Source organism: Gadus chalcogrammus, chromosome 20, assembly GCF_026213295.1.
Source record: "Gadus chalcogrammus isolate NIFS_2021 chromosome 20, NIFS_Gcha_1.0, whole genome shotgun sequence".
Taxonomy (NCBI): domain Eukaryota; kingdom Metazoa; phylum Chordata; class Actinopteri; order Gadiformes; family Gadidae; genus Gadus; species Gadus chalcogrammus.
This window is the reverse complement of record NC_079431.1, coordinates 1,865,683-1,890,206: the sequence shown is the minus strand read 5'-3', so window position 1 is coordinate 1,890,206 and position 24,524 is coordinate 1,865,683. Positions and strand designations below refer to the sequence as shown.

The following is a 24,524-nucleotide window of genomic DNA, read 5'->3' as shown; positions in this document are numbered from 1 at the left end:
GCTGGGACTCCGGGAGAGAGCGAGCGTGTTTTGGTCGTCACTTACACACGGCGGCTGACTCGAGTCAATAAACCGCGTGCGTGAGCGTGTGAACACATTATATGCATAAACCCCCACACCGCCCCCCTCACCCCTAACAAAGTCGACAGCGTGATTAAACCCGCGGTGGGAACTTGAGATATGATCATAATAATAACCAGCGAAATGGGAGGAAAGTCGTCGCTGGCTCGCTGAAGTTGGAGGTGCCGCTCGTGGAAGAGGAAGAGCTGGCCGACACCACGAGCTCACTCTGGTACAAAGGTAAGCAGCACGAGCTCTCGCTTTTACTATCGACGCTTTTTTTACGCAGACGTCAGAAGAAATTCGTGCGTTTATTCGGGGGAACGCGTGAGGTAATTATGTTTCGTAAAATGAGTTATTGTTGCGATGGTTACGTTTTCACCGGCACGCGAAGCAAGCGGCGCGAGCGCGTGCACACACACACACACACACACACACACACACACACACACACACACACACACACACACACACACACACACACACACACATTAGAGACTTCACACGTGTGTGAAAACGAATGCCCTAGTTCCCGTTTTAACCTCATTATTTTAAATAAAACTCGTACAACTGCTGTCGTTCTACTTCTGACATCAAAAGTAGATTTGCTGGCTACGTTGTAAATCATAACAACTTTTTGAAGATAGAAATAGACAACTTTGTGTTGGCTAATTGTGTGATGTTGACTACTTAACCCCGAAAGTATGGTATCAAAAAAGTAGCAATGGTCTCTTTGAACTGTGAATGGTGAGTAAAAGTGACATGGCAGTGATATGCTCCACTGTGCCATGCAGACTGCGCATGTGTAGTGGGGGGGAAGTGGTCTACATTTAACTGTACAAGATGTTGCTGTGGTGGGAAGAGTGTCACTTCTCAGGGTGCTGGTGGATGTCAGGAACAAAGATGGATGTCACGCGACTTCCTTCCACTAGGTTATTGGGGCATCATGTTGGTCACATTTCCCTTCCCAACCATGTTTCTGAACTTAAGCTATTTTGCATATAAGATACAACTATAGGGCGCACAGAATAGTTGTGTCAACGGTTACACTAACATCCAAATGTGTATGATCAGCAAATATGTGGATGTATTAAGGCCTAAAGGAGAGATAAGGAAAATGGAAGGATGACAAACTAGCACAGACTAGAATTGGACTATACTCAACCCAAGGGCAGCTTTGTGTGATTGTTGTGTTCTCGAAAGCTGCGGTTGCGTGTCTTCGCTGTTGCTATTGGCCTACATCTCTAATTGGGGTATGGTGTCCCTTCCCTGGCCATGCCATAGTATCCCTCACATAGGGACATTAATACCAATAGCTCGGAGATCCGGGGGCGACCTTGGCACTGCTTTCATGGAAGTATGTTGACTTACCTTGAGGTTTTCACTCCAGTCATATCACCTTCCCTCCTCCCTTCCACCCTAGGGTTGGGAACTAGTGAATAGTTGAATCCATCAAGCATCGTTTTACAGCCTTTTTCTTAAGGCTTATCACCCCCTCTTTTATAAAAGATTGATTTGAATATGATAACATCTTCTAAAGACTATGGCCGTTTGATTTGAGCATGAGCAGTAAAGGCTTTAGTCACCGTCGTTTGGAAAATAGTTTGATTGCTCTCTGTTAGAGGAACAAAGCCGTTTTATTAGGGCCTAATTGGGTGCCCTGGCCCGTTTAGTAGCTCTGTTCACTGTGGAGGGCTGCGGGCTCTTAGGGTTGTGGTGTTAAGTCTTTGGTAACTTTAACGTCTGGGTCTACAACCCGGTGTGGAGGGTGAGAACCTGATAGCGTGTAGACCTGGAGCCCGGCTGCTCTGTTGGTGTTGTGGCTACTCTTTAGGTGTTGATGTGTGCATGTGTTGCAGTTGTGTGGATAGGGTGTTGCGTGGCTACTATTTTAGATTTTGCGTGGATACTATGTTGGTGTTGTGTGGCTACTTTTTTGATGTTGTGTGGCTACTATGTTCGTGTTGTGTGGCTACTTTTTTGATGTTGTGTGGCTACTATGTTTGTGATGTGTGGCTACTATGTTAGTGTTGTGTGGCTACTATGTTTGTGATGTGTGGCTACTATGTTAGTGTTGTGTGGCTGCTATGTTAGTACTACTATTTTGATCAAATGACTTCAAAAGAGGGGGGAAGGTGGTGTACTTCTGGATCGATTCCCTGGAGCGCTAAATGGATAACGGGATTGCCCACAAGGACACTCGTCTTTTTTTCTCCCTCGGTGATAAGATTTGAAATGTACCCGCTCAGCCTCTGCTCTCAGTGGTGGCTTCTGAAGCGATTGATGAGTCATCGCTCGGGATTGGCCTCAAGTCAGTCCTTTCACTTTGAGCCCAAATGGATTCTGGATAAGTAATCCAAGTACGCCCTCGAATGTGCCTCATTCACCCGCAGCCATCTTGGCACCATATTGGATCTTAACATTAGCCGGGTGGGGGAATGGATTCAGAATACAGTGTTCAGTTCCCCAGCCGACTGGAGATTAGTGCCAAGATGGCCGCTTGGTGAAGAAGGCTCCGAGCTGGTGCTTCTGGACGGGAGTGCGGTGCACATGGAGGTCCCACGGCAGACCCAGGCGGTGTGTTGTGTTAGCCTTGGGGTTCAGCGTTCAGAGGTCGTTGGTAGATTCGCCGGCTGGGCATGGAGCTCCCATGCAGAGAGAGGCCAGCGTCAAAGCCGCCCTGCAGTTCACTATCTGACTTCCCAAATATTTCTGCAGCAGTATTTATTTATGATAGCTACTCCTCCCCCACCCTTAAAAAAGAAAAAGCATGTAGTGTGTGTAGGCCGCATGCCAATTGGCAAATGAACATTCCCCTTGAAATAACAGCCTTCCTAAGTACTAACTGCTGCTCTAAGGATAGTGGTGTTTCTTTAAATTCTAGTTGGTTCCGATAATCATTCTTGCCTTGTGTGCTTTGACCTCATTGTTTGTTTGTGAGTCAAATGTGTAAGTGTAAGCCATTGACGGGACACTACAATCAAGTCATCATCTTTCTCTGTGTGTGTAGTCCTTTGTATGATCAGGCCTCTATCAATTTCAAGGAACATGGCAAAATGAATCGATTTAATCTATTATACGTGTCAGGTTTTAAAGGAGGTATTTTTTAAGCCTTCAATATGGCCCTAAGGCCTTGGATTGAAACCTGTACTTCCAAAGTATACTGAAAGCATTTGAGGCATCTGTTTGATGGTTTATCATCCAGGAATACATGCTAATCTATCTGTATTATTTGGTTGATAAAGATTATTATTTGGATTATTAAGGATGGTTGGCAATGTGTATAATGTAGACATATATGCAAAGGTAAAACCGTGATCTATCAATTCAGGGATACAATGATACCTCTTTTAAATATTTTGATTGTATGTTGTGCAATCTAGATAACCGTTTCTATTTCCCAATCAGCGCTGACGATACGCTCTCAAAGAATGAAAGCAAATCTCAACAGTGACTGGAGGCGTTCTGTTGGCGACCTTGGCAAAGTGCAGTCAGGGGTTTCGTTATCTCGTCGCAGTGGAGGAAAGGCCTTGGAACGGAGGCTTGGAGATCTGCTGCGTGTTTGAGCCGACCGCTATACAGAACGCCACCGTGCTGCGGGCCCGGCAGAGGAACAGCACGGCAGTGGTCCCTCGGTACGCTGTACAGTGTGGAACCTGTGTTGGCATTGAGCTCCTCACGGTGACTCGCATACCACACAATCACAGGCATGGACGGTGGCCAAGTCAGGAGTGCTGTTCGAACAACGCCACTAGATATATCCGTAAATCATTACACAAGGAGTTTGTTAATCATTCGCCAGATTCGACGAAGAGGGCAGAATGATCGGGAGGGAGGGTGTGTCTTGTCTGCCAAGGAAAGTGTGAATTTCTATTTAGATTAAGACCGGTTTTTGGTTTTCCTCGCCTTGTACTTCAATGTTGATCTATGTCACGATCTGATGAGCAACAATTATGTGTCTTGGATTGTCATGAAATGTTTTTCATTCTGTATTTGTTGACTTTGTTCTGGAAGAAACCACATCTTTCCAGAGAGTGTGGCGGTATTTAAAGTGGGTTACAGTACCGTTTTGTCTTCCTTTCCTCCAATATTCCCAACATGGTCCAAGGGCCTGGGGTTTGGCCCAGGAAGCCGTTCTAGTCAGCAGTCCGCAGTGTTCCTTGGCCTCCATGTTTGGTGTGCATGTGATGGATGTTAGGATCATTGTCCTGCGGGAAAATGAATCCCCTCCAAGCCAGAACGAAGGGCAGGCCTCCCCAGACTAGACTTTTCTTTGGTCATTGTGATCCTGAACAAGGGAAGCAACTGTAAAACGAGCTGTGACTGCATCTGTGATAAATGGAAAACCTCCTCAAATAGATGAACCATTTCTATCATGGTGTTTTGTGGTATTGGTTGTCTCTGTTGTAGCCCTTAACGTTTTGATTGAAACAGGCCATTTCTGCAAGGCTTCCACTGTGAAGATTCTGTGTCTTTGGTGGATGCAGAGCAGTTGGCCTGGTCTTGCTTTGGATGGAAATAACTCGGTTTGTGGAAATCTGTTTTAAACCACCCCTTTTTAGACATGCTCAATTTAGCAACAGTTAGCTGCTGGCACTGACGAGAACATTTACTCTCGTTTGGTTTCACTTTGGCTTATTTCCTTCACGTTATGATTTTAGAAAATAATTCGGCTTTGAAATAGTCCCGTTTTCCTAAGTAATTCTATATGCGTTGGCTAATGCGGGTATATAGAGCTCCTAAAGAGTTTGCGTCAACGTCAAATCAAATCCATTGTAGGGCACTGAATATTGGAACTACTTAATTTATATCCAACTACCCGTGTGTGTGTGTGTGTGTGTGTGTGTGTGTGTGTGTGTGTGTGTGTGTGTGTGTGTGTGTGTGTGTGTGTGTGTGTGTGTGTGTGTGTGTGTGTGTGTGTGTGTGTGTGTGTGTGTGTGTGTGTCACACACTGCCCCCTGATGAGGGACGCGCACGCCTGTTGAAGGGAAGCCATTGTGTGTAGCCGGCGGGTCGTGTTACCTGCATGTGCCTCGTGAATCCCAGGTATGGTTCAGAATGAAGATCAGCCTTCAGAGAGGGAGAGAGGCAGACAGAGAGAGGGGGAGACTCTCTCTCTCTTTGCTGTGGCATGAGCAGCTGTTGACGTGGGAGAGGCAGGATCTTCTGGTCGCCATAGCAACAGTTTTATAACCTATGTTAGTGTATCAATGTGTGCCGCTCCGTATTCCTGCAATGCTCCAGATCTTGGACGAAAACATAAATACAAAAACCTTGGCCGTTGGTTGTAGTGTGTGTGTGTGTGTGTGTGTGTGTGTGTGTGTGTGTGTGTGTGTGTGTGTGTGTGTGTGTGTGTGTGTGTGTGTGTGTGTGTGTGTGTGTGTGTGTGTGTGTGTGTGTGTGTGTGTGTTGGTGAGGCTGGTACATTTCCAGATAGAGATCATAGATAATAAAAAGTATTATTAGCACAGAATAATCATTCAGCCATTTACAAGGTACGTGGAACATGATTTCGTTGTGATCTATTCATATCGTTTATGAATGTCCTGTTCTCGTGGGACCAGTTTATCCCCCGTGTAGGCTAGACTCATGGCGCAATATCATCATGCTACATAATGGGATTAAATATGCAAACCTCAGTGGCTTCGTCTAGTTTTAGTGGCCTAGATTTGAAGCGCCTAATTCATTAAACAAACATTATACTGAGTATTTGTTGTCCACACAAACACACACACAAATGAATTATTGAACAGCAAATGGGTTCCTTTGTTCAGGACGTGTCTACGGCCGGCTGGACTCGATTGAACCTGGAGGTAGGACTGGAGCTCACACGGAGAGATCTATTGGCGTTATTAAAATGCAGCGCACATGCTTTTGGTCGACGGGCGGCTTCCTGCTTTACTGTGCATGCGAGTAGAACAAAAGAGATCTGTGAGGTAATTCTGTTGCAATACGCATTATATGTTGAGCAATGCAACCTCTTATTTTTTTTCTCAGTGTCCCGAACATCCCATCCTCTGAGTATTCACCCTCCTGCTGCTCGGAACGAGGAGCAGAGCGCTGACCGCCCTGCACTTCTGAACCACACGTACAAGAGGGCTTTGAAGATTGGGAAATATCCCTTTTTTTTTTTTTGATATTGAGAAATGTATTAACGGTAATGCCCTGACGCACTCTTCGTTAACCAATTACCAGTGGAGAGCGGCGTGTAGACCAGTGTGGCTCCACCGCTCACCAAGCGATCAGTCAGGTGACCCACGTGACGCTCGCTCCACGGCGAGGGGGCACTTGGTTTCCCGCCTTGATGAGACTCATCTCTTGTGCACCAGCGAGAACATTCAGTTCTTTGGTGGGGGATGGGCGGGCGAGGAGATAGTCAATTGTGTTGCAAACAATGTCCTCTTTTATAGTCTTTCTGGTGGACTGGTCCAGATCATTCTGTGGTTTCTCCCCCTCCCCCCCCGTCCATTGCTCTCCACCTGAGTGTATTTGTGTTTTTCGGGGGGTGTTTCGCCGTAATCTGATCTCTGCAGGCAGTCTCACAGGAAGTGGAGACGGGGCGATGGTTGGGCGCGTAGCGCTGGCCGGCCGATGGCTGGTGATAAGAACCCCGCGTGGTGCGTTGTCTTCAACATTCCTCCCACGTTGCTAAGCCCCACAGCCTGCTGACGGCCTTTTGGCGGTTATGGGGGGGGGGGGGGGAAGAGAGAGAGAGAGAGAGAGAGCGAGAGAGAGAGAGCGAGAGAGCGAGAGAGCGAGAGCGAGAGAGAGAGAGAGAGAGAGAGAGAGAGAGAGAGAGGATGTCAATATGCTTGTGGGGGGATTGTCATTTTCAATTAGATGCTAATGTCTTTCGGCGGCCGAAAGGATCATAGTTCCGCCGTGGGTCGGTGGTGGAGGAGCTAATGCCACCAAACACCTCCCCCTCCTAGTGATCCTTCCCTTCCCCCTCTCCTCCTCCCCCAGAGGGGGGCTTGGGGGAAGGGTTCGGGGGAACACCCCGTCTCCTGCACCGTGCTTTGGTTAAACAAAAGAATGTACATTAAGCGTGTTTCCATGGGACCCATCGCGGCGTTGCCGGGCTGTGTTTTACGCATTGCTACATCGAACCCGGCCTGGTTCTCACCGGCGGCGGGGATGATGCAACGCTCACACTGGGCGGGGAGTGAGTGAGGAGGCGGTCTTCTGTAAGGGCGTTAGGCCCGCTGTTGTCACTGGGCTCGTGGGATCATGGCATCGTGGCGGTACTGGGTGAACCGCTCACCCATTCACCCATTCACCCACTCGTATCCAACACAGCGTCTGCTCGGGCGACCTTAGAGAGAGAGAGAGAGAGAGACTCTCTGTCAAACAGCCGGCAGGCAGCAGAAGAACACGCTTGCCAGCCCCGCGGATCGTATGTGAGAAGTGTCCCCCCCCACCCCTTCCCGGACTACCCCCCCCCCCCTCCCCCCCCAGCCTTCTGACCTATATCGAGGGCGCTAAATGACTCATTCAGAAAGGAGAGGAATAAATGAACAAGCGGTTGTTGTGGCTACCTGCTTCTAGGTTCATTATTCATCTCGTCCTCCCCCTCCCCCCCCCCATGCCTCCCCCCCTCCCCCCTTCCTCCCCCCCACTTCCACATCCCCTCCCCCACCGCCGAGCCCCCACCCTTCAGCCCCAACCAAAGGCTTCAAAGGCGGGTTTTACTCAGCAGAGCAGTTCAAGAGAAAATGGCTGCTGTTTCCAGGTCTTGTTTGCACATCTGTCTGGGGGTGACTGTTCAGGAGAAAATGGGCTCCCGCCATGCGAGAATAGAATGCAGCGCTGCCTCGTCCTGCTCATTCGGAGCAGCTCTCTCTCCCGCTGCAGGTCTGCTGGTGTTTGGATTTGTCCAATATTTTCGGAATATCTATCGTTTTATATTCTGTTTTGTGCGTGAATGTCATGGATGAGCTTTGGGATCTTGGTTTGATGCTAAAAAAACAATTGACCAAAGTCTAACCGGGCCTTTAGTGTATCTTATTAACCGAAGCACACTATGACTTCCCTTTTTTAGACGAATATTTTATCATTCCGATTCAGAGTTCTACTCTATCAACCCCGGTGGAAAGTGTTTCCGTTACCAGGGGTCGTCTAAAAATAGATACGTGCAAGTATTGCACGTGTATTTATACAATGGGAGATGAGTTGAAGAAGCACTCATAGCTATGAGCAGGATGACGTATCTCCAAGCAGAAGGAGTAATTATCACAGGATACAAAGGATGAATGTGCTGCCAAGCGTAGGGTTGATTGGATCTCGTCGAAGTGGGGGACACACCAGCTAGCCAGCTGTGGGTTAACCCGCTACAGGCTGTGAGGGGGAGGGGAAGCTGTCATGATGCCATGGTTAAGGAAACATGTCATGATGTTATTGGTACAAACATTAAGCCCGCCTGCATCGTCATCATCTTTGGTTCAGCGATGGAGAGTTGTGGGTCTTTTAGATTGAAAGCGAGTCCGCATTGTAAAAGGGCAGGATGTGGTTGGAGTTTGATTCCAAGACAAAGGGTTCTCGATCGTCACCATCAATCCACACAGTTCTACTGTAGGCAGGTTTGGCCGAGCTGTGACCCCTACCGGTCCTAAAATGAGTCTTGGAGTCGAGTCATTACAATATATAAAGGCGCCTGCTTAATGACTCGACGGTCAAACAGCGCCCTGCCTAAGTTAACAGTAGAACTATATGACTGTTGTGTTTCGAATGCAATGGTTAAACCCCTGCTATGTCAGGTTGTTGGTTTAAAGGGTCCTTGTGGTGGTCCTTGAGTGAACATCTCGTGCTCTACGGCTGAACAAAGGATTTGAGGAATGCTTCTGCCATCGTAAATAATGAATGGGTGGGGATGATGGAAATCGGCCAACACGCGCCATTTCCTTCACACCCGCTCTTCAAATATGCCGTTGGGCTCGGAGTCTATTTTAGAAGCAGCTCGCTGAAAACGGAGCGGGGGCTGGCGTTTTCGGTTTCCACAGGTCCATGCATGACTAATGCTGTTTACGTGCCCTAGTTCGGCTACAGCCTGTATCTCGCTGTGAGGGGTGATCTTGCCAGGGAGCCCGTACTACACTCTAGGCTGTTAAGTAATTGTTGTCGTTAAGTAACGGTGTGCAGGCCAGGCACTCGGGCTCGGGCCCCTGTGACCTCCGGGGGCCACAGATGGGCTCCTCGTCGCCTCCCAGCAGGGGGCCGTTTAGGCTTCGTTTAGACGTCACCCAAATGGCTCGGTCGATGGATAGTTGTGTTTGTTCTTGGGTATTTATTCAGGCCGGGGTTGGAATCCGGAGGACTGTCAGCGTTGATGCTGCTGTACTTTACCAACGGGACCGTGGGGGCATATTGTCTTAGCTTTGTGTTCATACTGACTGTTGAGAGTGAGAGGGAACAGGGCTTCAACATTGTAATGCATCACAAGGTCAGTTCCACTGTGCTTCCAATATGGACCGTCCTGCTGTGCCTCCTGTGCTTCCGATCCATTTTGAAGCATGGTAGCCCTGGATTGTGGTGTTTATTATTGTCCTGTTGGTATCAATGTTCATTAATTGTTAATTTGGTCATTTATCTCAGTGATATGCCATTATGGGGAGACGTGGCTGTGTTTGAATCTGTCCCAGCGTTTTATCATGCAGGACGTGGCAAAAAAAAGTTCTGCTTGGCTTAGGTTAGAGTATATTTACATTGGTTTAGGGTTTTACGGTGCTACAACTCTCTTGAGTCCTCTCAATATGACAGAGTATCGCCAATAAAAGATCCAATGATGCATTGGGATGGGCGAACCCTCTAAGAACTTTAGATGGTGCCTCAATTTTTGGTGGTAGCAAATAAATGTTGCTCTTTTATTTTATGTTTGGTATTCTCTTTAATATCTTCCGTGTGATAGTGTGTTGGCGTCCCATCGCGGGCGTACGGCACAATGAAGTGGAATCACTGATCACACGACAGCTACTTTGCAAAACAAGTTGTGTCTTCGTTAACAGACGCATACACGTCTCCTACCATCCAAAACATAAGGTCCTGCACAAAGGACGATCCTAAAATAGAATTCATGGCGGATGTATTCTTTGAACACACTTCTCGGTCCTCTCAACGAGGCAGAACCCCATGCCTTCTGTCACTGGTTTCAGCAGCCTTCTGATTTGAAATGTGTCCCGTCCCTTCATACCAAGCCCACTAGGCTCCCGTCCCGGTGGCTAAACCTCGGAGTCCATTCGCAGTGAAGGGTTGGCTCCTTTTTGTGGCCGATTCCCCGAAAGAAGAGTTTGATTCTCTTTCTTGGAGGGTGTGGTCACGTAATTGCTGGTTTTTCTATCAAACCCATCTGACGCTGCGATTTACAACCATGGCGGACGCAGTGCTGGGGGGCGGACTCCCCCTCACACAACCTCTCCATTATGTCGCCGCTGGCTTGGCGATGGCTGCTCTCTGCTGCAGTGTGGCCGCGGGCCCGCTCCGTCGCTCCATGTCTCATGGGACGACGATGGGACACACTGTGGCCTACCAGAGCCTCCCGGGGTGGAGCTGGAGAGCCTGGAACGGGTTCGATTCCATTAAGAAGGCGCTGTGTGTACCCTTTAGTGTTCTTGGCTGGATGTGTCCTCTCTGTTCTGAGGGGGAGTCATACCCTTGGCATGCCCGTGTGTTTTTCTTGGTATACGACCACGCTGGTCATCAAACCGTACAATGGAGCGAAACACGTGACTCAGACTCCCCAGGGGACCGTGAGGACGGTGGTGCTCTCCGGTACTGCAGGCACGAGCCTCGGCCCTTCATTGTCCTCCCTCTGCTGCCTGTCAGTGAGACGTTGATTGGCAGGCATGTCCCGATGTAACAGAAGGACCGGCCCTCTGGATACCTCACGCTCTGATTGCGCTCCAGAGCGAGCCCCCGTCCTGGGCCTGACGCTCGGCGCGGCCGGCCCCCCTCTGGAAGAATGGCCCTCGGTCGCAGGAATAAATAATTCACGTGGGGCGGCGTGCCTGCTGGTAATTGGCACAGCGCGGTTCCGTGTGCTTTGCCCCGGTTCCCGCTTGTTGCCACGCTACCGGAGGGGAACCTGAGTGGGTCCTTTAAGGCGCTGGAGGAGTGCTCCAGGCATCCTTCGCTCTGTTCCAACTCGGCGCTCTGTGGCGGAGGCCCGTCCAGCCGTGGTTTCATAGACGCTCCTCGCTTCATGTTGCTCCTCTCCAAGTGGATTAGAGTCAAACCTTAAACCTTAAACCTTCACCGTTATAATGTGGTTTGCAGCTGTTCTTGTGTTCCCCTTTGTGTACACATTGCTAATGATGGGTCTTTTAGTTCCTTTAGAACTAATGATTGATTATCCTCAATCATGGATGGTCACTTTGATAATCATCGTTATAACTCCAGGTTATTCCAGAGACTCGTGTTGTGGTCTCTCTAGCCTCATCTTATTGTTCTCCAGGTTATTCCAGAGACTCGTGTTGTGGTCTCTCTAGCCTCATCTCATTGTTCTCCGGGTTATTCCAGAGACTCATGTTGTGGTCTCTCTAGCCTCATCTCATTGTTCTCCAGGTTATTCCAGAGACTCATGTTGTGGTCTCTCTAGCCTCATCTCATTGTTCTCCGGGTTATTCCAGAGACTCATGTTGTGGTCCCTCTAGCCTCTCATTGTTTTCGAGGTTAATCCAGACTCATGTTGTGGTCTCTCTAGCCTCTCATTGTTCTCCAGGTTATTCCAGAGACTCATGTTGTGGTCTCTCTAGCCTCATCTCATTGTTCTCCAGGTTATTCCAGAGACTCATGTTGTGGTCTCTCTAGCCTCTCATTGTTCTCCAGGTTATTCCAGAGACTCATGTTGTGGTCCCTCTAGCCTCTCATTGTTTTCCAGGTTAATCCAGACTCATGTTGCGGGCCCCGGCCTCTCACTCTGTCTGTTGTCGTCTCTGTGCAGAGGAGCCGTTTCAATATCCTCCCTGTTCCCCGGGCCTGGCCGGCCAATCACACACCACCTGCCGCTGTGCCGTGCCAAACGGTCACAGACACCAGTGTTTAGCACCAGAGCATTTCAGACTCAATGTATTTCTTTGAGAACCGGTTTTGAAATACCGCTCTGCTGCTTGGTCCGAGCCCCTATAGGTGGGTTCTGGGGCGAAGGTGCTACACGTGAGACCAGGCCATAAAATGGACGGCAAACCAAATTTGTGTGTGTGTGTGTGTGTGTGTGTGTGTGTGTGTGTGTGTGTGTGTGTGTGTGTGTGTGTGTGTGTGTGTGTGTGTGTGTGTGTGTGTGTGTGTGTGTGTGTGTGTGTGTGTGTGTGTGTGTGTGTGTGTGTGTGTTCATCAGAAACACATAGAGCACATGTCACAACAGTGCCTCTCAGCTCGGTCCACCTGAACAGCCTAATGTTGGAAGAGTCTCTCATCGCTCCCAGAACGGCCAGCACCACGCTAACCTCTCCCCCCCCCCCCCCCCCCTCTACCTTGTCTCCCCAGGGTGAGCCAAGCCTTCCTGCGTGCCGCCTGCCAGCTGCCCGACTAAAATGAGTATAACCAGCGACGAGGTGAACTTCCTGGTGTACAGATATCTTCAGGAGTCAGGTACAGACACACAGACACACACGGTGAAATCTTCTCGATTAAAGGAAGATATGTCCTGAGTTCTTTGTTATGGGATCTCTGTGTTATTCCTTCAACGTTGAAACGTCGGGAGTAGGGTTGCGTCTTCTAACAAAGATCGCACCGCCTCATGTCTTCAGTGACATGAGAACGACGCGCAAACCACAGTGCGCCCCTCTGTTCGGTTCTGGGGCCCGCCATGGTTTGTTTTGTGGCTCGGAATGCAGGATACTGTAAACATCACTACTCCAGGTTGATTTGAAGCCGGAGGCCACGCCCATCCACTCTGAAAGCAGAGCGGCGAGGACGTCTGCATTCTGCCGATTGAAAATGGACGCTGCCTTGTACACATCTTAAATGTGTCACCGTAAACATGTCGACGATTACATTAGCCATGTTAGACGTTGTTGGCACAAAGGACGCGTCTCTCTCCGGCTGCAGCTCGTTTCTCACCCTTGGGGGGGGGGGGTTAAGCCCCGCCCCCACTCGGATGTTTGTGCTGCGTTTGTTTGTGTACAACCCAGGTTTGTTATTTGGCTCTCTCCCGCCGCCTAATTAATTCGATTTGGCTGCAGGTTTCTCCCACTCAGCTTTCACCTTTGGCATCGAGAGCCACATCAGCCAGTCCAACATCAACGGAACGCTGGTGCCCCCTGCTGCCCTGATCTCCATCCTGCAGAAGGGCCTCCAGTATGTGGAGGCGGAGATCAGCATCAATGAGGTGAGGAGGATGGAGGAGCTGTCCTCAAGGAGGTCCTCAGACATGCTGTGACGCTGTACACCCACCCAGACAGGAAGGACAATTTAATTATTGGATGGAAATGCAGATAGTTTCATTTGAAACGGCTGGAAATGAAGATATCGTGGCTTTTTGGCCCTTTTACTGACTCAAGGATGTCAATTTTTTTTATGGCATTTAATTAAAGTGGAATGTTCTCCTGGGGTTTAAAGGACCAAACTTGTCTGGGTGATTATAGCAGCGTAGGTGTCTCTCCTGGCTTCACTTAAACCCAAACTCGCCAAGAGATTCGGTAGAAAACGATCCGTTGTTCTGATTCTGCCAATGGACGTGCCTCTTCCAAACCTAAACAATCAGCTGAGGTACTTTGGCTCATTGACTGCAGGGGGGAACCAGTGGCTCACTCCCAATAAGGCTCTCCAGCAGAGTCAGCACGACACAGTGATGGGGACAAACGATGTTGTGAGGCATGTCTCATGTGACCAGGAGAGGCTCTGTTTAATCAGCCAGGCCGCTAATGGAGCCCTCGCTGCAGGCCCGCTGTGGATGGTTCTAGAGCTGTTCCAATAATCACATTTCGATCGCCATTTCGATTTTCGAATAATCTCCAAACTAATATGAGAATAATAATAGAATAATTTTGAAATATTATTTTTTTCTTTTTATATTATTATGATTATTCATTAAATAAAATGTTTTATAGAAATTTCAAAGATGAACAGTTGGTTTTTATGTCCGATTTGAACATTTTCTATTCTATTCTATCGACCTTTTTTTGGAATATTTTTTAAGGAGAAAATTTCAAAGTTCTCAGTTGCAAGTTTTTCAAATCCTAAAAGAATCGTTTGAATAATCGTGATCACAATTTGAATTCCTCAATCAAGCAGCCCTAGATGGTTCTACTACTCAACAATCGCACTGAAAACCCTGACTCACCTGTGCTATCAGAGTCACCTCACCACGGCGTTGTCCCGCCCCCCCCCTCTCTCTCTCAGGACGGCACGGTGTTTGACGGGCGGCCCATCGAGTCGCTGTCGCTCATCGACGCCGTGATGCCCGACGTGGTGCAGACGCGCCAGCAGGCGTTCCGGGACAAGCTGGCCCAACAGCAGCAGGGGGGAGGGACCTGCGCCATGGCCACGCCCAGTCCCGCCCACCAGGCCATGGCGCCCAAGAACGGAGAGATCCCGGTCAACGGCGAGGAGAACGGCACGCACGCCATGAGTGAGCGGGGAACCGGGGGGGCTCTGAGGGGCTTTGGTTTGGGAGGTTCTGGTTTATGATGGTTGGAAGAAGCTGGTATCTTACCAGATGCTGGTATCTTACCAGACGCTGGTATCTTACCAGACGCTGGTATCTTACCAGACGCTGGTATCTTATCAGATGAGACCGAACAGTCTTGTAAGCGAGCGCAGGAACGGCCTGCGTTGGATGCAACAAGAATTCAATTCAACTTTATTTGTATCACCCTTAATCACGGGTACGGTCTCAAAGGGCTCAACAGGCCATTTATTTATGACACCCCCCTGCCCCCCAGAGGGCAAGAAAAAACTCCCTGGATTGGCAAGGAGGTAATATGAGAAGTAACCCCTCCTGCCAGGGATGGTCTGGAGTACATTGGGGCCATGGTTGACACACGTACACACATGCAGGCAAAGCCTTTTAGATCGGTGACGCGGTGCTGGCTGGTGAACTGTAAAGAGGTTCAGAGTACAGCTGCCACAAGGCTGAAGTTGCAGCATATGTAAACATGATATCATCCTAAATCTAAGGCCCAATCCCATTTCTAACCCTTACCCCTTCCCCTTCCCCCTCCCCCTTGTTTTGAAGGGGGAAGGGGAAGGGGTAAGGGGTAGAAATGGGATTCGGGCTTAGGCCCAATCCCATTTCTACCCCTTAACCCTTCCCCTTAACCCTTCCCCTTACCCCTTCAAAACAAGTGGGAGGGGGAAGAAGAAGGGGTAAGGGGTAGAAATGGGATTGGGCCTGTGTCTCAAGTTTCACAAATATGTCGTTACTCTGCGGGTTCCTCGAAAGGACAAACGGCCCCAGCAGATGATTAGGAGGGAGAAGGAGGAGGTGTAGCTGAGGCTAGAGAGGGACGGCTGCAGAGATGGTTTACTGTGAGGAGGCGAGGCTGAGAATAAATTAGGCCATCCATCAGGACTCGGCACACATATTTACGCGTGGCACGGTGTCATTAGCATCGCGGTGTGTGTACCGGCGGTGATCAGGCCTTTCAGATTACGACGCATAAAAGCGTCTCCTCAGCTGAGGGACCGGTGTTGATATAGCAGTCAAAGCAGACCTCGTTAGCAGCTCGTTAACAGTGCGCGTCTGGCTGTCCCCCCCCCCCCCCCCAGACCACCACGGGGAGCCCATGGACCTGGACCTGGACGTGGAGATCCCAGCCAGCAAGGCCACCGTGCTCCGGGGCCACGAGTCGGAGGTCTTCATCTGCGCCTGGAACCCGGTCAGCGACCTGCTGGCCTCTGGGTGAGCCTCCCTCCCTCCCTCCCTCCCTCCCTCCCTCCCTCCCTCCCTTCCTCCCTCCATCTTCCTCTGTCTTGGTCTGACACCCTTCTCTCGGCTTGTCTCCCTCTCCCTCTCCCGTCTCTCTTTCTCCGGTCTGCCTCGGACTCTCTCACTATCATCGGTCTCGCACACTTGTCTCTCTTCCCTCTGTCTCCCCCTCTCTCTCTCTCCCTCTCTTCCTCCCTTGGTCTCCCCTCTCTTTCTATCAGTCATTCTCCCTCGTTCTGTCTCCCCCTCTCTCTGTCTCCTCCCCTCTCTTTATATCTGTCTGTCTCCCCCCCCCCCCCCTCTCTCCCCCCCCCCTCTCTCTGTCTCCTTCCCTCTCTTTATATTTGTCTGTCTCCCCCCCCCCCCCCCCTCTCTCTCCTCCTCCCTCTCTCTCTTTGTTCAGGGGAATCGTTTAAACCTCCATTCATTCCTCTCCTGTGAATGACAGTCCCCCTCTCCTCTGCCAGGACATTGTGCTCCACTGGGCTTCTTAAATGGCCGACCCATTTTCTGGGTCAGGTGACGGATCAATCGCGTCAGGGTTCTGCGGCGTGGGTCTAGGGCCTGTGTTTATACACACGGGTTATTGTCAGGCGGTTCACACCGGTTCCACCGCGCGAGGCCTGACCCCTGACCCCGCTGTGTGTGTGTGCTTCCTCCAGCTCGGGGGACTCCACGGCACGGATCTGGGACCTGAACGAGATCGGCTCCTCCAGCTCCACCCAGCTGGTCCTGCGCCACTGCATCCGCGAGGGCGGCCAGGACGTCCCGAGCAACAAAGACGTGACCTCGCTGGACTGGAATGTGAGGACTCGCTCTCCCGGGCGCTGATCGCCATCCGCCCGCATGTCTGGCCGTCTGCGGCGAGCGGCACTAAAAAACTGAAACGCTCCTCTTTCCGTTCCCAGAGTGACGGGACGCTGCTGGCCACCGGCTCCTACGACGGCTTCGCACGGATCTGGACGAAGGACGGTGGGTCTGGGTGGATCTTAATCTGATCGGCGGAGTCGCGGGGACACCTGAGCCCGGTCTGTCTGAGCCCTCGCCGCTGTGCTCGTCCTCTAACGCCGCGGTCTGTGATCTGTCGTCCCTCAGGGAACCTGGCCAGCACGCTGGGACAGCACAAGGGGCCCATCTTCGCGCTGAAGTGGAACAAGAAGGGGAACTCTATTCTCAGCGCCGGTGTAGATAAGGTACTTCAATGAGACGTCACGTCTCGCCGCTGTCACGCTCGCTTCGGCGGAGACGACTCAACTCGCCGTGATTCGCCTCCGCTTTGATTTAATCGGACCGTTTATTTTATTTTTTTTATTTCCCGTTCCAGACGACAATCATTTGGGACGCACACACGGGGGAGGCCAAGCAGCAGTTCCCCTTCCACTCTGGTGAGACGCACACAGACTCGCACGCACGGACGCACACACGCACACAGACATGCACGCACGCAGACAGACACGCACACAGACAGACACGCGCACAGACAGACACGCACATAGACATGCATGCAACACACACACACACACACACACACACACACACACACACACACACACACACACACACACACACACACACACACACACACACACACACACACACACACACACACACACACACACACACACACACACACACACACACACACACACACACACTGTACGTCAGGCCCATGAGCCCCCCTACCGGCCCTTGGCCTGGTTCAGGTCTAACCCATGTGACCCCCCCAGCCCCCGCCCTGGACGTGGACTGGCAGAACAACACCACCTTTGCCTCCTGCAGCACCGACATGTGCATCCACGTGTGCCGGCTGGGCAGCGACCGGCCGCTGAAGACCTTCCAGGGCCACACGGTGAGCATCACTTCCTCTTCCTGTTCCCGGGAGCGGCTCCGCCCCAGCCCTACCGCCTTGACCACGTGATTGGTCGGTCCTGTTGTGCTCTGTTACTCTGAGCTGATTGGTCGGTCCTGTTGTGCTCTGTTACTCTGAGCTGATTGGTCGGTCCTGTTGTACTCTGGTACCCTGAGCTGATTGGTCGGTCCTGTTGTACTCTGGTACCCTGAGCTGATTGGTCGGTCCTGTTGTGCTCTGTTACTCTGAGCTGATTGGTCGGTCCTGTTGTACTCTGGTACCCTGAGCTGATTGGTCGGTCCTGTTGTACTCTGGTACCCTGAGCTGATTGGTCGGTCCTGTTGTACTCTAGTACCCTGAGCTGATTGGTCGGTCCTGTTGTACTCTGGTGCCCTGAGCTGATTGGTCTGTCCTTTTGTCTCCGCGATGCAGAACGAGGTCAACGCCATCAAGTGGGATCCTTCAGGGATGCTGCTGGCGTCCTGCTCCGACGACATGACCCTGAAGGTGAGGACGCGCTCACAGAAATAAACAAACCAAAAAGTACAAATGTTTGGTTCTTGTTTTGAAGGATTCCCCGAAACCAATCGATCAAAAATGAGCCAAGAGCCAAAGGCAAAACGTTGTGCTACAGAGACGCGTGCGGTCGAGCAGAACAGACGTTCTCATAGAGCATTTCACCCCCTAATGGCTGACGGATGGCGGTGGCTTTCTGTAGCAAATTGCGCTCAAATGACGGCTGTTAAATCTCCATTACCGCATCTAAAACTAGTTTCTCTCTTCCCCCATCTTCTCCTCTGCTGTCCCCCCTCCCCTCCCCTCCTCCCCTCTCCTCCCTTCTCCCCTCTCCTCCCTCCTCTCCTCTTCTCTCTCCTCCCTCCTCTCCTCTTCTCTCCTCTTCTCTCCTCTCCTCTCCTCTCCTCTCCTCTCCTCTCCTCTCCCCTCTCCTCTCCTCTCCTCTCCTCTCCCCTCCTCCCCCCTCCTCTCCCCTCCCCTCCTCCCCCCTCCTCTCCTCTCCTCTCCCCTCCCCTCTCCTCTCCCCCCCCTCTCCTCTCCTCTCCTCTCCTCTCCTCTCCTCTCCTCTCCTCTCCCCTCCCCTCCCCTCTTCTCTCCCCCCCTCTCCCCCCCTCTCCTCTCCTCTCCTCTCCTCTCCTCTCCTCTTCTCTCCTCTCCCCTCCCCTCCCCTCCCCCCCTCTCCCCTCCTCTCCTCTCCTCCCCAGATCTGGAGCATGAAGCAGGAACAGTGTGTTCACGACCTGCAGGCCCACAGTAAGGAGATCTACACCATCAAGTGGAGCCCCACCGGGCCCAGCACCGGCAGCCCCAACGCCAACATCATGCTGGCCAGGTGGGTCCCCCCCCCCCCCAGTACCCCTACCCCCCCGCCTAAACCCTGCTCAGTCAGGCCTGGTTCTGGGCAAGCCTGCCGTTCTGCGGAGACACGTGAATGTAGAACTGCTGTGTTTAGCGCAGCATATGTTAAATATGTATAGATATCCGTCTGTGTCTCTTTCTCTCCATAGTATAATTGCCTAAGTCATATTTTAAGGTTCATCTTTTATTTGGAGCCAGAAATGCCCAAGTGATGACTTGGGGATATAGTGGTTATGAAAAAGCACTCTGATTGGCTTAGGACAGAGCCAATGATGTGCAGTGAATCAGCAGTGTTGAGAGAGAAGAGTTAGGTTAGATATCACAATTTGGCCAAAATATGACTGAGGCGATTATTCTACGAGGCTAAAGACACGTTTAGTTAAACGCACTGCGCTCTTCATAAGCCATAGATTTGAATTAAACTCTATTCCTTTTCATTATCTTTTATTTATTTGACTCTCTGCGCGTGCCGCCCCAGGCGGTCTCGATCAGACGTGTCTGTGAATAACGCTGATGAGGCAGACGTGCTAATTGCAGACGGCCTCTGGTTCGTTATCGCCAGCCTTCAGCGGCACCCCGCGCCGCAGACGTTCACACCGCGTCTGGCGCTTGAGAAACTCACACACATCGTTGGAATATTTCAGTACCACGTTATCAAGGTTTTGATGGCTCTTTCGCTTCCGTCTCTCTATGCAGTACCCCAAATGATGCCTGCGAAATATTCAATTAAATTACAATTCTGTGGGGGCATTTCACAGGACAACCAATCCTCATGTTGTTTTGGCTTCAGAAACGACAATGATTTCCCAGAATAATGTTTTCCCCTCAAACACACTTTCATCTCAATTTGGGCCAATTTGGAAGACCATAGGTGTGTGTGTGTGTGTGTGTGTGTGTGTGTGTGTGTGTGTGTGTGTGTGTGTGTGTGTGTGTGTGTGTGTGTGTGTGTGTGTGTGTGTGTGTGTGTGTGTGTGTGTGTGTGTGTGTGTGTGTGTGTGTGTGTGTGTGTGTGTGTGTGTGTGTGTGTGTGTGACCATTAGACCCTCAGGGCTCAGTGAGTTCAGATGGATCTCATTATATGGAGACCTGAGGAGGGGGTGGGGGGGGGGGGGGGGGGGGGTGAGGCTACTGGAGACATCCGTCTGCAGACCGTAACCTTTAGACTGGGACGCGAAAATCCCACAAACTACCAGTCTGCAGTGTGTGTTGGGGGGCTGTGTGTGTTTGTCGGGGGGCGGTAGGTGTGTGTGTGTGTGTGTGGGTGGGTTTAGGAGTGTTTGTGTGTCTATGACCAAATCCAACAAATAGCCCACATCCTACAGACGCAGCCTGTCCTCTCTCCGTCTACCCTTGGTATCTTATCAGAGCTTCATACGGCATCATGCTTTGATCAGTATCAGAATCATTTGATTGTTTTACATTTATATTATTTCTATGTCCTCGTCTGAACGGTTGAGAGACCCTGACATTCAATCACTTCACTGATCGCTGCTCAGGGTGCATCGGTTACCCTACAACACTGACCCTAACGCTGTCCCCCCCCCCCCCCCCCCCCCCCCCCCCCCCCCAGCGCCTCGTTCGACTCCACGGTGCGTCTGTGGGACGTGGAGCGCGGCGTCTGCATCCACACGCTCACCAAGCACCAGGAGCCGGTGTACAGCGTGGCCTTCAGCCCCGACGGACAGCACCTGGCCAGCGGCTCCTTCGACAAGTCGGTGCACATCTGGAACACCATGGTGGGTTGGGGGACCGAGGCCCCAAGGGCCGGGGCAGCGAGGGAGGGGCCCCAAGGGCCGGGGCAGCGAGGGAGGGGCCCCAAGGGCCGGGGCAGGGAGGGAGGGGCCCCAAGGGCCGGGGCAGCGAGGGAGGGGTCCCAAGGGCCGGGGCAGGGAGGGAGGGGCCCCGCCAGGCCCCAGCCAGGCCCCAGCCACTGGTAGACAGAGCTCAGCGTTTGGTCGGAGGGGAAAATATCAAAGAAATTGTATTAAAGAAATTGCTTGGACAGTCGATGTGTCGACTCTGGCGTGTTAGAAGACCGGAGTCTAGAGGTCGATGTTGGAGACCGGGTGGGTGGGGGTTTGGGTGCGGGACGTGGGGACGGGGGGCCGGCGACTGGGGACTGGGGGGTAGCTCTGCCTGCGGTTCTGTTCTCCGTCTCGGTTGGTTCTGTATCGCGGCCGTGTCCCAGAGAGCGTCTCTCACAACACAGAGATCACCTCCGATGTGCTCAGAGGACGGAGGCTACTGGTGCTCACTGGTGTCTACTGGTGTCTACTGGTGTCTACTGGTGCTTACTGGTGTCTACTGGTGCTCACTGGTGTCTACTGGTGCTTACTGGTGCTTACTGGTGTCTACTGGTGTCTACTGGTGTCTACTGGTGCTCACTGGTGTCTAATGAACTGGTGTCTACTGGTGCTCACTGGTGTCTACTGGTGCTCACTGGTGTTCACTGGTGTCTACTGGTGCCTACTGGTGTTGACTGGTGTGTGGTGGTTCTGTTTCAGAGCGGGGCCTTGGTTCACAGTTACCGGGGCACTGGGGGGATCTTCGAGGTCTGCTGGAACAGCACCGGGGACAAGGTCGGAGCCAGCGCCTCGGACGGCTCGGTAAGACGGACGGACGTCCCCCACGCACAACACGCAGCCAGGCTGAACCTAGCTCATGGTCAACTGGGACAGGACAGGACAGTGGGCAGACTAGCTAATGGTCAACTAGGACAGGACAGTGGGTAGACTAGCTAATGGTCAACTGGGACAGGACAGGACAGTGGGTAGACTAGCTAATGGAGTTAACTGGGATAGGACAGGACAGTGGGTAGACTAGCTAATGGTGAACTGGGACAGCATAGTGCAGTGGTTATCTAGCTACTGGTGAACTGTGGCCTGATGGTCAGTAGGGTAATAATCAGGCTAATGGTGAACCAGGACATGAGAGCGCAGTGAGTAATCTACTAATACTGAACTGGGACAGGACAGCGGTTAGTCTTGCTAATGGTGAACTGGGACAGAACAGGACAGTGCAGTGGGGTATGTTGGCACTGAGACAGAACCCTCTCTGCTAAATGACCTGCAGCTGATTTCTCTGAGTCGATGTGGGCGACACGTCTGCTACATGACAACCAAACCAAAGGCAGATGACATTTTAATGGTGTGTTCTTTCTCTCCCCCCCCCCCCCCCTATAGGTCTGCGTCCTGGATCTCCGAAAATAACACCTCAGACGAGACACGTTAGCCTTGGACCGTGTTTGTTCAGCGGAAAACATTTGAAATGGTTTATTAAAGGGCTGCGAGCGAACCCCCCTCCCCCCCCCCCCACCCCCACACACAAGACCCCCAGGCTCTGAAGGCAGACAAAGATGAAAACAAACCGCCCGTCACCAGTCAGCCTCCGCGCTGAGCGGACGTGCACGCGCGTGTGTGTGATCATCTGTTTGACGGACACTCCTGTGAGGGACGGACGGCAGAAGGCAGCTCAGACATCTACAGGACTGACTCCTTCGATCGCACTCCTTTTAGCGAGTCTTTTTAGCGTACGGTTCGAAGTCAAGTCCCGACCGGGAAGTGCCTGGGACTCCTCCCCCCCCGCCCCCCCCCCCCATGGTGTCCCGGTTGCCGCGGTGCGACGCCCACCTGTGTATGTGTCCACTGAGGGGGAGTGGCCGTGCTCGCTTGGCCGCTTCTGACGCTGAAATGGAGGGGTTGTTGTTATTCTGTTTAGCGGTTTCATTTCGTCTCTCTTCATTTGTTACGTCACTCAGAGTTCCGTCTGTGAGGAGCGTGTTCATGTCCTCGCCGTCGCCTGCGGGGCGCGATGAGGGTGAATCACGATCAGCATCGATGGCGGAGAGCCGACTTGTTGTGTTAAAGAACTCTGTTCCGCAAACGGACGCGTAAAAGTGGTCCGTAAGAGACGCCGTCAGGACGCGGCCCCGTCATCATCATCATCATCATCATCATCCTCACATCGCTGTCTCGGAGAGGAGGAAGAACCAACAGCCGGTTTTATTAACGTTCTTTTTATAACCGGCCCTTTCGACCCAGCGAGGAGCGTGACCACGCGATGTGTAAAGTGCCGTTTTTTCTTTTTTTTCCTACCTGCGTTTTCTCAAATTCGGATGTAAATTGAATGAATGTAAAGTAACGTCAATTGATTGAACTGAAACGAACACAGATTTATATACTGTGTATATATGCTTCTATACAGTACAGTTTAAGGCCATCTGTTGAAGCCCGCTACCACGGCAACAGCCGCTCCCGGGCCACGTAATCTCACCGTGTACTGACGGCCAATCGGGTACCGTCCGGCCAGGACTGGGGAGCGGGAGGGATGGGGGAGGTACTGACCGCGGTCGCCCTTAACCCCGTCACACAGACGTCCTGGTCCAGGTCCCCGTGTCCTGCAGAACTCTGGTTCCACACGTTCCAACAACAGGTGGACTCTAGGCTCTGTTTCACCCCCCCACCCCTCCGCATCGGCCTACTGAACCCCCCCCCCCCCCCCCCGCAGGATGACTGAGGGGTCCGATATGAAAGCACGAGACGAGTCCTGCTGTGGCCAGAGAGGGTTTGAGGTCCCCTCACCGTGCATACAGCTGGATCCGGACCTCCTGCTGCAGAAGGCCCGGGCAGGGGGCAGAGCTTCAGGGGGGGGTAGGTTCTGCTGCCACTCGTTTGGGTTCTGCTGTAAAAACCACCAGACACGACTGCAGCGAACGTCGTTACTTTTAGCCTTTTCTCCGTCTGGTTCCCTTTCGGTCGCAGTCTCATTTGTTGGAGCAAGTGTACTTTTCTCGGATTGTGGGCGTTCATCGCAGAGAGTCGGTCTATTGCAGATTTTTATTAATTTTTTTGTCGGTTTGTTTTCTTTTTCGTCTCTTAATTTTCGTCGTACTCTGGCGTCGATGGATGTCTCACTGTTTTTTTTTGGCTTGTTAATTGGCTTAGAGCCACTATTGTCTGTGTCAGACTGAGAATTGGGCTGGTGGCGGCGGCCATCTTGGCTCGCCGAGGAGCCAGTGATGCGAGACCCGCCATCTTGTTTCCCGCCCCCCTGTTCAGGGTTTGGTCGCCTGTTTCAACGACAAAACGAAGAAGTCACTCGATGTCTCAAATAAATCACTCTATTTTGATATCAGAAAGCAATGAGTCCTTTTGTTTTTATTTGTTTTTATGGCTGGAGAAGTACATTTTGTACAAAGTTTACAGAGGGAAGTTGATTTCTCCGGAGTTCATACTTCAAACAATGACTTGAACTTGATCAATGGAATCATAATGTGAATTACATTTAATATTTGATCAAATACATGAGAAATAAATAAAATACACTAAGGAACGCTAGAATCGTTAGAGGCTTAATAATAAGTTGACTCAAAAGGAAAAT

General features: G+C 51.4%; 1 protein-coding gene across 3 annotated transcripts; it reads left to right on the top strand.

Annotated features, from left to right (window-relative positions):
* On the top strand, nucleotides 1–23,631 carry tbl1x (transducin beta like 1 X-linked). 3 transcript variants are annotated; one of them, XM_056579893.1, is made up of 15 exons: nucleotides 1–300; nucleotides 12,538–12,642; nucleotides 13,236–13,381; nucleotides 14,395–14,623; nucleotides 15,763–15,895; nucleotides 16,585–16,726; nucleotides 16,831–16,894; nucleotides 17,018–17,115; nucleotides 17,247–17,307; nucleotides 17,650–17,771; nucleotides 18,204–18,278; nucleotides 18,992–19,119; nucleotides 20,716–20,881; nucleotides 21,650–21,751; nucleotides 22,328–23,631. In XM_056579893.1, the coding sequence occupies exons 2-15, from the start codon at nucleotides 12,585–12,587 to the stop codon at nucleotides 22,352–22,354; spliced, it is 1,551 nt and encodes a 516-aa protein (XP_056435868.1). In that variant the 5' UTR covers nucleotides 1–300; nucleotides 12,538–12,584; the 3' UTR covers nucleotides 22,355–23,631. The 3 variants fall into 3 exon arrangements, with proteins under 3 accessions (XP_056435868.1, XP_056435869.1, XP_056435870.1); XM_056579894.1 differs by lacking the exon at nucleotides 1–300 and adding an exon at nucleotides 307–392; XM_056579895.1 differs by lacking the exon at nucleotides 1–300 and adding an exon at nucleotides 6,058–6,217.
* The last annotated feature ends 893 nt before the right edge of the window (nucleotides 23,632–24,524 follow it).

What these genes read in the sequence shown, in the direction of transcription:
- tbl1x (XM_056579893.1), top strand. Translation starts at nt 12,585, where the DNA reads ATGAGTATAACCAGCGACGAGGTGAACTTCCTGGTGTACAGATATCTT. An exon ending in GCAGTTCCCCTTCCACTCTG is followed by an intron (nt 17,308 to 17,649) that starts GTGAGACGCACA and finishes TGACCCCCCCAG; the next exon opens with CCCCCGCCCTGGACGTGGAC. An exon ending in GCCAACATCATGCTGGCCAG is followed by an intron (nt 19,120 to 20,715) that starts GTGGGTCCCCCC and finishes CCCCCCCCCCAG; the next exon opens with CGCCTCGTTCGACTCCACGG.